The sequence below is a fragment of the Bactrocera dorsalis genome, chromosome 3 (assembly GCF_023373825.1).
Source record: "Bactrocera dorsalis isolate Fly_Bdor chromosome 3, ASM2337382v1, whole genome shotgun sequence".
NCBI classification, from domain to species: Eukaryota; Metazoa; Arthropoda; class Insecta; order Diptera; family Tephritidae; genus Bactrocera; species Bactrocera dorsalis.
Genome location: NC_064305.1, coordinates 26607337 through 26622470, shown reverse-complemented (window position 1 = coordinate 26622470; position 15134 = coordinate 26607337). Strand labels below are relative to the sequence as shown.

The 15134-nt window shown below is 41.1% G+C and overlaps 1 protein-coding gene across 1 annotated transcript; it reads right to left on the bottom strand.

The window, feature by feature from the left end:
• Positions 1–10353: 10353 nt before the first annotated feature.
• Positions 10354–10908, bottom strand: LOC125777506 (uncharacterized). Its single transcript, XM_049452615.1, has one exon. The coding sequence runs from the start codon at positions 10906–10908 to the stop codon at positions 10354–10356; it is 555 nt and encodes a 184-aa protein (XP_049308572.1).
• Between the last annotated feature and the right edge of the window lie 4226 nt (positions 10909–15134).

The following is a 15134-nucleotide window of genomic DNA, read 5'->3' as shown; positions in this document are numbered from 1 at the left end:
CATGCACTGTTTTTTCTCCGCTTAACTAATTCCACTAACTCCGTTACTCATCGATCACGCGGACGACTCCAAAGGCCTTACCGAGAGAAGTTCTCTCGAATACGCCAAGTGTTTTCTCATCTCAGGACGTAATCGTCTTTGTTTTTTTCGCTGCACAACAGAACGGGAATGATAAGAGACTGTAGGCTTAGATTTTGGCGGAGTTTATTTTGATTCCGGGATAGATTAGTCCCTTAACTTTTTAAATATACAGCTGCCAATTTATCTTCACCTCGTTCGCCATAACACAAACCCCTTTCATTTCATTTTACTAGGTTAGAAACAGGCTAAGCTGACGTCGCTATTGTTAAGATCTATGATGTCAACATCATTTGTGAAATTTACATTATCTTTTTAGAATAGATAGCTCTACGACGGTTTTCAGATCAGCGGCGCGTATCACGTTTTCCAGTATTAAAAATTTACTTAACAGTTTTAAAGTTTACATTCTGTATTACAACCTGTTCGCCATCACCATCAAAAGTTAACCGCATTTTCCCTACAAACTTGTTGTTTTCTTATTTATTAATTGTAATGAAATTTGTAGCGAATTTTTCGCAAACTTTTACTGGTCACTGGCAAAAATCCATTCCCGCACTCTGAAATTAACATTAACACTTTTTAATATGCGCACTTCGTTGGTCTTTGGGCTGAAGTGGGCAAACGCATTAGCAATAACTTTCTACAACAATGACTCAACACAGTAGCGAAGATCGCGTGACAATGGTGGAGCGCGCTAATGATGCGAGAAAATGGCACAGTAAACCGCAATTGGAAAAACTGGGAATGGAATAGAATGAAGAGGTCTCATTGGGACACTTTAAGGTTTTGGTAAGACTAGGAAAGAAAAGGTGCAACTTATAGCAGTAAAAGTGCGAGTGTTGTTTGCGTGGAGACGTTAAGTATATACTCGTAGTAGTAGAGTGATGTTGCAAAGTTGAGTTTCTTACACTTCCAAAGGCAACTCGAGAGCCTTACTTTTGATTGAAGAATACTCTCTTTGCTCACGCTGCTGAAATCAAATGTTGTTTTTCGGATTGTGACTACTTTCAATATGAGCTTCAAGCACTGAAGGAAACATAGTTTTCGTTTGAAAATCGAGAAATTTTCTGTATCTGAAGAAATGAGTGGATAAACTTCCAGTGTCTTTAAGATTGGACGGTATTAGGCTGGTGGATGCTCCAAAACTTGTTAAAGCCGGAGTTTGGGAATAAAATCACTCACAGCGTGAGTGGGATAGTTGAATTAGTTCTCTATCGAGGCATACTTGACAGTGACTGAAAGGAATATAATTAGACGTGATTTGATCAAGTGAGACGATTTAATAAACCAGAGCCTTATAATCGGTATTCTGCTTGTCACGATTGTCTCATGTCACGACATGACAAGCAGAATACCGATATTAGGGTCAAGCAATCTATGCGCGATTAGACGATCATTTGCAAAGGAAGATGCAATGAAATCATCAGTATGGTAGAACGGAGTCTGAAACCTCTTAACTCACCATTGTAGTTGCCCATGAAGGAGATGCTAATCAACTTGGAATTCAAGTTGGTGGCATGAACATCTATTGTACTCCAGTCAAGACCCTCATACAATTCTCCACCCCCACCGATTAGGAAGTTATAACTAATAATAGCCTAATCCAAGGAGCCGATATCGTAACTGTAAATACTGCGCAATTGTTGAGACTGGATCCGGATAGACAAGGCAAGGTGGAAAGTAGGAAAATAATCAAACCAATTTCGCCAAGCTGATGAGCTTCGTACTAAAAGCGCATGAGAAAAGAGAACTAAGAATGCATCCTGTAAAGATGTACGACTCTCTATTTATGCATTAAATTTAATTAAAATCAAAACCTAAACGTCGATTTTTCCCGAAATTCTAGCAAAGTCTTTCCAATCCTTTCTTACTTCACCATTAAAAAGTTCTTAACATTAAAACGTTGCTCACCCATCTTTGCAGTTCTCAAATCATTCACCTGTTGTTCATTCTACCCACATCCTCACTGGTTACCGCACCAACATTCAAGCGCAGCAACAAAAGTTAATATCCCCAAAAAGACACTGGAGTCACGAGCAAACTATTGCCGAACACTTGCAATTGGCTGCAAGCGGCAAATAAAGAAAAAATATCACGAGTACTTAGTGAACTTAGGGATAGTGTAGAGTGACGTTGACGAAGTTTAAGGTTTTACTTTTCGGTTGTTGGCGACTAGCAGCTGGCGCTTGACGGTGGTCGTTTAATGGCTGAAAAGTAGCACAAGCTTCTTATGTTCTTCCTTCTTTTGAATAAATTCGATTAACACAGGAACTTCCAAAACTTCCTTCCAGAAGCGTCAATGATAGTAAGAGCGGTAATTTCTAGACTGGCTCTGCATGTCCAAAATAGAACCAACTAGCAATATCTAGCTTTAGTTTTATCTATATAAAGAGTTTCCCTAAAAAGTATTTGCGGAAGTATTTTCTTCCTTTTTCCAAATTCATCAAGATAATTTACGGTTTTGATAATTGACCCTTAAAATGTATTCGGCTTTAGCAAATAAAGCTTGCTATGAAAGAAGGTGAAGCTGGAAACGAAATTTGGTCTCTTTGAAAATTTAAGCAAAAAATTCCATATCTAAAAAGTTACAACTTATTGTCTGCTTTTTTGTTTATAGTGAAACTTTTAAAGGTATTAAGTTTACAGGAAAATTTTGCGTAGAGTTCAACAGCTGAGTCCATGTAAGCGAGACGGATGCAGACCTACCTGTAATGGCACTGTACAATTCAAATACCAATATCAGTTCTACCACGTTCATGGGTTTTTCTTAAATCCGCAAGATCACATATCCGCTTTGGAAAGTTGTTACTCATGGTTCAAAGACATAATTATAGTTGAAAGACCTGCAGTTTAAAAAAATCAGCTTTGTGGTCTCTATACGGTATAGATTAGTTAAGCTCTCTGTTATTATTTTTCATGCTATACTCAAGTAAAAGCTTCCCTTTAACTAGACGATTTCCCATCATTCACACCGCTGCTTTGTTTTTGTTATTTGTCACAAAACTTTTAGTGTAGCTAACTCAATCGAAGCTACATTACTTTGCAACAACAGCAACAAAGTACCCAGGTAACAACAATTTCGCTGCTGAAAAATCGCGACAAAATATTGTCAATCAGCTCGGCGTCCCTACGTCGTTGTATTTCCAACTCCTTCCTGCTTTATCGCTCGTCGTTGTGCCAATAATTGCTCGAGTTGAAAGTTTCAAAGTAGTTGCACTTAAAAGTGAGTAGCTTCCAATTGGCAGCAGCATGAAGTCAAGGTGCAATTTGCTTCTACTATTAGTGGTCGCTAAAGCGTTGTTGAGGCAAGGGCAGCCAGCTGTCACCTCTCTCACGCTCTTAATAGCAGTCTCCTTCGCTCTCTCTATCTCCCCTTTCACTAATTTGTATTTCCCTTTCAACATGTTTTCCTATCGCTTTTCGGCTTCTTGTCACCGTCTCGCGTGGACTCAACTAATTTACTCCTCATAGCTCTTTACCCTTCAGTTCTGCCTTTCAACGTTACTAAGCTAATTGCCAGGTTTAAAAATGTTGTCAATAACGTGAAAAGTACGATTTTATCAGCAAACACTTTGCAAAGAAAAAGTAAAAATGACAAGAACCCAAGAGGTCTTAGTATAGAGTTAGCGACCCTCTTTTATTTTACAATACGAGTATTGATATGAATTATTAAATAATTACACAAGCAACCAACGCTGATCTAATACCAGATTAAAACCGCAAAAAGCAGGACGCAAAAATTAATAAAATATTCTTTGTATGTATTAGTTAGCTTGGACCGGGTCACGCCGGGAGATTCATGGTGCTTAAATAAGCTACCCCGAATAAGAAGAGAGGCAAAGTATTTGAATTTAACTAATGATCTAGCAAAAGCGTTTGTTATAAGTCGGTGTGTCCAGGCGTGTGCCAGGCAAAGACAGTGATAGTAATCTTTCGAGAGACAAATTTTACATTCGTTATCTATTTTATATGGGCCTGGCGTCTTGTGTAATCTGCCGGTTCTGCGATATGGCGCCGTAAACTCCCGAACATCTGATGCTAAACTGCACGTCAATCTGTAGACGAAGTATCAAGGCCTTTGGATCTATGTATTTCAATAGGAATGACATTCGTGATTTTTTAGTGTGCTGGACCTGTGTGAGTCGCTGATACGGAGAGCGGAAGAGGGCCTGAAGACTTACTTTTGTTTCAGAAAAATGGCTACTATACGCATTAGGGCTCGTTAAGCATTATTCTTCGATTTTTACTATGTCTGAATTTATTGAGCAAAGAAGTGTGATAATCCACCTATACTGCATTGGTTATTCGTGACAATTTCGCCGCATTTTCAACTAATATCGTGTTGCAACCACAGTATTCGCCTAATTTAACTTTGTGTAACTTCTGGCTATTCAGCAAATTCACAGGACACCGTTTTGACTCAATTGAGGATATAAAATCTGAATCGAAGAAGGCTCCGATGGCCATCACGAGGATTTTTCCAAGTGCTATGATGACTGGAAGGGGATTAGTTCTAAAGATGATGACTTCGAAAGAGATAAAATGGAAAGAAATTCATCTTAGAATTTGATCACAGTAGCATTTTCTTCACAACCGGAACATTGAGCTTATAAGGAAATTTTCTCAAAATTATCACATTCGATTTTAGATAGTGGCTTAAGGTCTTCTAATGTTTTTTACACATCTTTTAAGCATACATTTTAAGGTGGTACTTCTAACCTTAATGAAAATCTCAAGCAAGAGTTGCAAATCTTTTAGTATAATATTTTTAATTATAAATAGTGATTGAGAAAACCACCTTAGAAAACGTAAGCACAGCCACAATTTTCCAGTTTCTTTCTCAAGGGTTCTGATCTCTCGAAAGGCCTTTGTTATTGTATGCTGCCTCAGACACTCACGTTTTTTGAGTTTTTGACGAAGCTTTCAACAAAAGAAAAATTTCTTCATAAAGCTCTCAACTTCGTAGCCGGCTAAAACTCCGAAAGACCGTAAATTAAGTTTCTTCTTCTTCTTAATTGGCGCAGACACCGCTTACACGATTATAGCCCAGTTCACAACCGCGTGCCAGTCGTTTCTTCTTTTCGCTACGTGGTGCCAATTGGATATTCCAAGCGAAGCCAGGTCTTCCTCCACTTGGTCCTTCCAACGAAGTGGAGGTCTTCCCCTTCCTCTGCTTCCCGCGGCGGGTACTAAGTCGAATACTTTCAGAGCTGGAGTGTTTTCATCCATCCGGATAACATGACCTAGCCAGCGTAACCGCTGTCTTTTAATTCGCTGAACTATGTCAATGTCGTCGTATATCTCGTACAGCTCATCGTTCCATCGAATGCGATATTCGCCGTGGCCAAAGCGCAAAGGACCATAAATCTTTCGCAGAACTTTTCTCTCGAAAACTCGCAACGTCGACTCATCGGTTGTTGTCATTGTCCAAGCCTCTGCACCATATAGCAGCACGGGAATTATGAGCGACTTATAGAGTTTGGCTTTTGTTCGTCGAGAGAGGACTTTACTTTGCTTGGATTCCCAGGCTGACATTGTTGGTGGTGTTCCTAAATAGACGAAATTATCTACAACTTCAAAGTTATGACTGTCAACAGTGACGTCAGAGCCAAGTCGCGAGGGCGTCGACTGTTTGTTTGATGACAGGAGATATTTCGTCTTGCCATTGTTCACTGCCAGACCCATTTGCGTTGCTTCCTTGTCCAGTCTGGAGAAAGCAGAACTAACGGCGCAGGTGTTGAGGCCGATGATATCAATATCAATTGCTATTCGGCAATTGCTATTCGAACTTCTTCATGGCCGGGTAATGGAACGTCTGCTCTATCGTCATCGATTGGGAAATCGGGTTTCCCTTCTCTTGGCGTTATGCGTTCACTGCCATTCAGCAGGCTGGAGGAGTGTTCCCTCCATAATCTAAGTATGCTCTGGGCATCGGTTGCTAGATCACATTTGGGGTCCTACAGGAGTATGCTCCGGTCTTGAAACCTTCTGTAAGCCGCCGCATTTTTTCCTTGAATTTTTGAGCATTACCCCTGTCGGCCAGCTTATCAAGCTCTTCGTACTCACGCATTTCGGCCTCTTTCTTCTACTGTCTGCAAATGCGTCTCACTTCCCCCTTCAACTCTCGGTATCTATCCCATTCCGCACGTGTTGTGGTCGATTGTAACGTTACGAGGTCGGCAGTATGTATTCTCTCCGCTGGTGCACGGCACTCCTCGTCGTACCAGCTGTTCTTTTGCATTTTCCGAAAACCTATAGTTTCGGTTGCAGCTGTACGTAAGGAGTTTGAAATGCCGCCCCACAGTTCCCTTATACCGAGTTGTTGACGAGTGCTCTCAGAGAGCAGGAGTGCAAGCCGAGTAGAAAATCGTTCGGCTGTCTGTTGTGATTGCAGCTTCTCGACGTCGAACCTTCCTTGTGTTTGTTGGCGTTCGTTTTTTGCTGCACAGAGGCGGGTGCGAGTCTTGGCTGCAACAAGATAGTGGAGCGCAAGCACATCTAAAACACTGGAGATATGTCTTCCGTCTATCACAACATGATCGATCTGGTTGGTAGTTTTTTGATCTGGAGACAGCTAGGTAGCTTGACGAATCTTCTTATGCTGGAATATAGTACTACAGATAACCATATTTCGGGCCCCGGCGAAGTCGATCAGCCTCAACCCATTTGGGGATGTTTCGTCTTGGAGACTGAATTTACCGACCGTAGTGCCAAAGATACCTTCTTTGCCCACCCTTGCGTTGAAGTCGCCAGGCACGATTTTTAAATCGTGACGGTGTCATCTCACATACGAGTAAGTTCGCTCCAAGCACTCATAAAGGGCATCTTTGGTCACATCGCCCTTCTCTTCCGTCGGGGCGTGGGCGCAAATCAGCGATGTCTTGAAGAACCTCGCTTTGATGCGGATTGTGGCTAGTCGTTCATTCACCGCAGTGAATGATAGTACTCGGCGACGGAGTCTCTCTACCACCACGAATCCAACACCAAACTTGCGCTCCTTTATATGGCCACTGTAATAAATGTCACAAGGACGTACTCGTCTCTGTCCTTGTCCCGTCCATCGCATTTCTTGGACGGCGGTGATGTCAGCCTTTATTTTCACGAGGACATCAACCAGCTGGGCAGCGGCACCTTTCCAATTAAGGGACCGGAAATTCTAGATGCATGCCCTCAATTCATAGTCCTTATTTCGTTTGCCATGGTGGTCATCAAAAGGGGGGTCTCTCATCCGCGGCTGTTTATGCTTTTTCATTGGGGGTGTTTGTTTACGTGGCGGGTCCCAAACCCAGCGCACAACCCTAAGTAGGGGATGTTTCGCATTCTCACTTTAGCTCGCCTTCAAACGGATGTTCTTAGGCTACCCAGAGGATACTTGGTCAAAGACCGGAAGTCGTGAGTTGCTTGAGTCATATGTAAAAGAATCGTTTCTGGCCACTCCCAAGTGTGGTAACTTGCCGTAACCGTAACTTACGCACTTGTTACGGAAAAGATTTTTCAATTTTATACCACGTCTACGCCGCCCCCCTTTGCCACTCCACCACTTTGAGCGCACACAGCTCAATTTTGTGAAACTGAAAATAACTGTTAAATATACTGTTATTTGTAGACTTTTATGTGTTTTACGTGTGTGTGCACATATGTAAACTCGCTTATGTAGTCGCACGAATCCCCTTGTGGCACAACGATCATTCGCTCCCTGACAACTTGCAGCGTTTAGCAGCTTTTTCACCACACGCTTCTTTGTGTCAACTGATTCTTTACCTGATTTTTTTATAGCTGCGTCTTTTGGTACCTTTGTTTTTGCAATATATTTCGCTCATTAACTATGCATAACAACAAAAGACAATGCAAAAAGGAACAACAGCAGAGAAAATGTAGTCGCAACATAACTCTGTTTTTGTTGTCACATTTTCCGCATTTTGTTGTTGTTTGTTACTATTTTTATGGTTGCTGTTTTACATACATATACTCGCATATTTGGTGGTGATGCGGTACTAGGGGGATTGTTGTTCACACTTTGATGGTCGCTGACGAACTATATTTCAATTTTGTGCCTTTGATCTAACATTCTTACATTCGTTAAGTTTTATGATAAATTACATAAAATGGCAAACTTAAGAAGTATTTTACGAATAACTATTATGTACAGTACAAATAAAAATTCTTAGTAATTATATAATTAGTGTAGAGTGGTGATCTTCACATTACCCCCCTTCTAGATTTTTGTGAATTGACTTGCAATACATCTAGAGGGTCTGATGTTTGGTTAGAACTAACAGCTGGTTCTTCATCTGCTATATTGTAACTTGGCTTGAGGTTCGGTCGATTGAAATAACGATGTTTTTGCCTTTTATTTCGATTGTAAAATTTGTATCGTTTTTGAAACAACTTTGTAGGGTCCATGGTATGGTTCTGTCATAGAAGGAGTTACTCGATCCTTGCGTACATATACGTGTGTGTACTTGGAGAATGCCATGAAGTTTCGATGGGACGGATTTTTTGAAGATGATGCCGTAATTTTTCAACAAAAGTTGAGTTCGGCTGGATATTTTGTTTTGTAGTAAAAAAACTCGCCAGGTAATCGTGTTGCGGTTCCGAACAACATTTCGGCTGCGGAAGCTTTTAAGTCTTCTTTAACGGCATTTCGTAGTTCCAGAAGAGTAATTTCTAAATTATCTACCCAAGACTCTTTTCCCGTGGCTAGCATGGCGTTTTTGAATGAACGGTGTCACCCTTTTATCAATTCATTCGTTTGTGGATGATACGGTGATGTACGTTCACGCTGAGTACCTAATGTTAGTAACATCTCTTGAAACATTTTGGATTCGAATTGAGTTCTTTGGTCTGTGATTATCTTCTGAGGAGAGCCATATCGTCCAACCCACTCATTCAAGAAAGCTCTACATACTGTTTCTGCTTGAATGTCGACAAGAGGTATCGCTTCGGGCCATCTCGAAAAGCGATCGATGAGTGTAAGACAATATTTGAATCCATGATTAAGATGTAATGGTCCAAATATATCGTCGTGAACAACTTGAAAGCGTTGGTCTGGCATTTCTAAACGTTGTAATGGAGACTTGATGTGGCTTAAAACTTTGCTGCGACTGCAACGGATGCAGGCACGAACGACTTTGCAGTCCTTTTGCATATTTACCCAAACAAAATGTTGAGAAATCATCTTTAGTGTTGCGTTGGCTCCAACGCGAGCGAGGTCGTGAACATTGTGTAGAATCTGCTTACAAATCGTTTGCGGTACGATGGGTCTAACTTGGCTCATTGAGACATCGCAAAGTAATGTAGCGTTGCTGCCTTCCAATCTGAAATGTTTAAATTGTAAGGCGTGTTTTATCTTACCATTAACAAGTGCTTGAATGTTTGAGTCAGATTTTTGTTCGTTGGCCATATTAGTGTAGTTGATGGATGTTATGGTGTTGATACGCGACAATATATCTGCGGTTTGGTTTTTTTAACCCGGAATGTGACGGATGTCTGTTGTAAACTGACTAATATCGTCAAATTGTCTAATCTGACGAGATGAACCTTTGTCGTCGCGCTTATGAAAAGAATAAATTAATGGCTTATGATCCGTATAAACGCATGTTTGATTGCCTTCGATTAGGAATGGAAAATGTTTTATGGCGAGATAGATTGCAAGAAGTTCTCTATCGTAAACTGAGTAATGCTTTCCTGTTTCGGTTAGACGACGTGAAAAATATCCAAGGGGTTCTGGTTCGTAATTTACCAACATGAGGGTATGTTAAAGTTGCTGCATCGGCCATATTTTGTTTACAATCTTCAAAATCGTTGATTGCTTCATCTGTCCAATCGATACGAGTTTTATCATTGCGTTTGTTTCCGTTGATACGTTTTTGTAGAACGGCTTGACGTTTTGCGGCGTTAGGTGAAAATTTGCGATAGAAATTGATAGATGCTAGGAAACTTTTTAATTCGTTGGCTACTGTAGGTTTTTTAACTTTTAAAATAGCCTCAACTTTTTCTGGTAGCGGGCGAATACCTTTAGACGGAAAGGCGAAGTCAAGCTTTGTAAGGCTTCCTGCATGAGGCGTTGAAAAGTTTGTGCTGCATTTCGTAGACCAAACGTCATATGAGTAAACTCATATAGACCGAATGGTGTTGTTATGGCTGTTTTCTTTATGTCTTCCGGTCGAACGGGTATTTGATGGAATGCACTTTGTAGATCGATCTTGCCAAAAACTGCTTTCCCTCGTAGGATTGTTAAGCAGTCGTGAATAAACGGAATAGGATAACGGTCTAGAACGGTGATTTTATTATTTTATTGAGCGCAGAGTAATCTCCACATGGTCGCCAATTGCCGTCTGCATTGTGGACCATGTGAAGCGGACTAGCCCAATTGCTCTTCGAAGGGCGACACACGCCTATTTGCATCAGATATTCGAATTCAGTGCGTGCGGCTTTAAGTTGTTTGTGGTCGAGCTTTCGAGCACGAGCTGTAACGGGTTGACTTTGAGTTTCGATTACGTGATAGACCTCAGTCTTTACTGATTTTCCATCAAGATTCATTTTTGTGAGGTCCTTAAATTCCTTGAATAGCTTTGCGAATGGACACTGTACGTCGAAAGCTTTTATCTGCATATTCAACTCTTTGTGAATAATACATGTCGGTTCGAGATTTGTCTTGTTGTCGATTAATTTATTGCGTATTAGATCGATGATCAAGTCATAGTGACGAATAAAATCACTGCCAATACTCGTAATTGATGCATTAACATCTGCAACCTTGAAGTTCCACATGAATTTTCGACGAAGACCAAGATCCACGTGTTGGCGTACTAAACCGTAAACCATCGCTGACTGAAACTTCTAGTCATTCATTCTGGGTGTTGGTACTTTGTCGACGTAGACATGGACTACGTCATCGGTTGGCGGAGTCTCCGAAAGTTTGATAGTACCAATATTCTTTCGGATTGCGTGAGGAAGATCTTCGCTCACTCGCGACTAGTGCGTGAGCGACTGCGTTCTCGTGCGGCCATATGATCAAATTTGCGTTGCAATTCGTGAATCCTATTTGATAGTTGAGAGTTTGTGTCTTGTTGAGTCTGAGCTGATGTACTGGCGGCGTGATCCGATGATGAACAAATTTGACGCTGGGTTATCGTTTCCATAATAGCGTCGGCAACTGCAATTTGGACATCTATCGTACCTTCGCGGGAGATTACAGATGCTCTTATTAATTCCGGTAAGCGTTGGATCCACATGGCTCGAAGAGTTTCTTGAGAATTTCCTGCCACTCGCACTATGGCATTAAATAGTTGACTCGGACGTTGATCACCTAGTACCATCTCCTCCAATAATCGCTGTATTTTGCGTTGATAAATAAAATATTTGAGAAGTTCAGTCTTGAGAAACTCATACGTGCCAATGTCCGAGTTGGTAATACGTTGCGTATTTTCAGCATTTTTACTAATTTGGCTAGTGGTTGGTAGCGTAAGAGGATGAAAAGTAGCCATCACATGGTAGTAACGTTGAGCGTCGCTGTTCATGTTGCATGCCTTAAACCAATAGTCCACCGATGTGAACCATGCATCCATTTCGTTTGGTGTTATACGAGGCATCGGAATACGTGCATGTGCTTCAGGTGCAGTATACCGTTGAAGCGGTGCAAACTGTACACATCGATGATGTGGAAACGAGATCGCATCATTTTTTCGTGGTTGTGAAAACGGTACTATATTCGGCTGATGTAAAGTCCTAAACGGTACTTCGCTGCCCTCTGTCTGCGCTGGCTTCGTCTGACTCGCAGCTTCACTCGGTGCCTCTAAATGTATGACCGTATGACTTTGATTTTCAGGTTGAATGTCATTGGCGCTCCAACTGCTTCGGAAGTGTCTAATTGCTTCTGGGCCTACTGGAATTCCATCGCTGTCAGATATGGTTTCGTTTTCCACAGGTTGAAGGTGGTCGTCCATTTTGAGTAAGCGCGGGGTTTAGAAAAAAATCAAAATGTTACTCTTCTGACACCAATTTGATGGTGATGCGGTACAAGGAGAATCGTTGTTCACACTTTGATCGTCGCTGATGAACTATATTTCAATTTTGTTCTTTTGATCTAACATTCGTTAAGCTTTATGATAAATTACATAAAATGGCAAACCTGTGAAGTATAGTACGAATAACTATTATGTACAGTATAAATAAAAACTAGGAGTAATTATTATAATTAGTGTAGAGTGGTGATATCCACTTATACATATAGATGTACCGCGAAAAATATTTCGTGAATTTTTCATTGAAATGCACATAACAAGCAGAACCGACTCTGGTGATGCTACTAGCTACAGTAGAATACCAAAAAAAAGCTTGGGACAAAAAAATTGGGAAAAGGGAAAGAAGAGAAAAAATATTTAAAAAACACAAATGTGACTGCTTTCTGATGTACATAAAACATCCATATTTGTAGGTATGTGTGTGTGCGAACGTGCAACATATTGAACATGTTGCATTAAAATTAACCCCAAGCCATTTTGCGGCGGTTTGCCATGCTTGACTTTTAGCATTGAGTCAGTTAAGTGGGATTTGAGGCGAGGGACTCGTGTTGAGAGGAAAGCAAGGGACAACGGACACTGACCTGGGGCCGTGAAAGTGATTGTAAGTAATAGCTGGTTGCAATTTATAGTCCTAAGTGCAAACTGCTTGGAGTTCTTTGAGATTGAAGCTCATTGAACGGTTTGCCTCATGACGAAAATTCTTCTTAAATTAGCTTCTATATATTACAGACCCAGAAGATTCTTCTTCTTCTTTATTGGCGTAGACACAGCTTAAGCAGTTGTAGCCGAGTTTACAATAGCGCGCTAGTCGTTCTTGTTTTTCGCTGGTTAGGGTTGATCGGAGATTCCTTCTCCGCTTGATCTTTCCGACGGATCCGAGATTTACCTCTTCCTCTGCTTCCGCCGTCAAACACTTTAAGAGGGAGAGTATTTTCGTCCATTCGGACGACATAGCCTAGCCAGCGTAGTCACTGTCTTTTAATTCACTGAACTACAAGCGATGTCGTTGTAGATCTCATACAGCACATTGTTCCATCGACTGCGATACTTAACCAATGCGCAAAGAATTATAAATCTTTCGCAGAACATTTCTCTCGAAAACTCTTAACGTCCACTTATCATATGTTGTCATTGTCCATGGCTTTGCATCATACAGCAGGACGGAAATAACGAGTGACTTCTAAGTTCGGTTTTTGTTCGTCGAGAAAGGACTTTACTTCTCAATTGCCTACTTAGTCTGAAATAGCACCTGTTGGCAAGAGATATCCAGCATTGGATTTCGAGGCTGATGTTGTTGTTGGTGTTGATGCTGGTTCCAAAATAGGCGACATTATCCATAACTTCGAAGTTATGACTTTCAACTGTGACGTGGGGACCAAGTTGTTTGATGACTGGAGATATTTCGTCTTGCCCTCGTTCACTACCAGACCCATTTGCTTCGCTGCCTTTTCCAGTCTGGATAAAGTAGAACTAACGGCGCGCATTTTGAGGCCAATGAAATTAATATCATCGGCGTACGCCAGTAGCCGTACACTCTGATAGAAGATTATACCTGTTCGATAAAGCTCTTCAGCTCGAATTATTTTTTTCACGGGCAGATTGAAGAAGCCGTACGAGAGGGAGTCAGTTTGTTTGAAACCTCGTTTAGTATCGAACGACTCGGAGAGGTCCTTCCCTCTCTTGGGGGAGCTTTTGTTATTGCTCAACTAACACAGTAACAGTTTAAACTGTCATATTTCTTTTGCCGACAGAACTTTATATGCAATATTGAGCAGGCTTATCCCATGTTTATTGTGGGGTTCTCCTTTTTGTGGATTGGGCAGGGTACAGTTAAATTATAATCGTTGGGCATTCTAATTGTTTCAGCCGATCATATCTTTCAAAGAAGAGGATGCGTACACCTTTCCAATTTTAGTATGCTCTGGACATCAGTCAGAAGATCAACTGTGGGAGTTCTGCAAGATTAGACCCAGAAGATTAGTGCTACTGAAATGATTCTGTCTGAAATTTTGGGCCGTAAAGAGACTCAACTTAGTGAGCGGCCAGCCTTTGCGTTTAAGGGCACTTTGGGGTAAGGTTAGCCGTACTACCATATATTTATTTATCTACTGTTGTGCCTGACAGTGCATATGCACCTAAGTGTATGCTACAGTAACTAGCGGCGGACTCGGTGACGCAACGGAGGGAGGGGGTGACTGGCTCGTTCACCTTGTGTTACCAACTCTTTGTATGTTGTTGTTGCTAACGCCTTTGCTGTGGTTGTTGTAGCTACTATTTGCTGATATTATTGTCAAGTTTTTTGCATGGCGCTTTCATTTAAATATTCATTGCATTCGTGCGTGCATTCTTTAAACGCACTTTGGTTGTTGCTGTTGGTTTAAACTGTTATCTTGGCTTTTGTTTAACTTTTTGCTACAATCTAGCACTGGGAGTTACAGTTTTTATGACTTTTTTATGACCTTTTGCTGTCAACTTTGATCACTCTCTCACTTTTTTCATTAGCAGCGTGTTTTAATTAGAAGTATTTTGTTGTTGTTGTTCCCATGTTGTCTGTAATTTTATGTTCACATAGATATAGATATATTAATATCTTTGCATTGTAATCAACGTGTTTTTGTTCGCATTCGTTTTGTAAATTAACGGCGCGTTTTTGCAAGTTCCACTGACTCGGATCATTCCCCGGCCCTCGCTGTGAAGCTGACTTGTGTATGCGCACTCAGTTGCTACATCAGCTGCTTTGTTTCGGATTCTGGTCGCTTTTGGGTTGATTACTATCACTGACTACCATTTCAGCGCCCAATTGCAGTCAAGGCGCTTCGTTACGGGCGCACGCGCTCCCTTCGCTGTTTTTGTCGTTGGCCACTTCTAGTCATTAACGTGGCACTTTGGTGCGTTGCCTTTGTGGCTTAGAGAAGTTGGCATACTTTTTGCAAAGTCTGAATTGGTTCACTAACTTTATTATGGAAAATAAAGTTCTTAAACAATACGAAATCTGGTGAAAGCTGCAGAAGATGTGTTTGGAAAAAT

Bases quoted from the DNA above. Each gene is read 5' to 3' on its own strand.
- LOC125777506 (XM_049452615.1), bottom strand. From the start codon at position 10,908: ATGGTTTACGGTTTAGTACGCCAACACGTGGATCTTGGTCTTCGTCGA.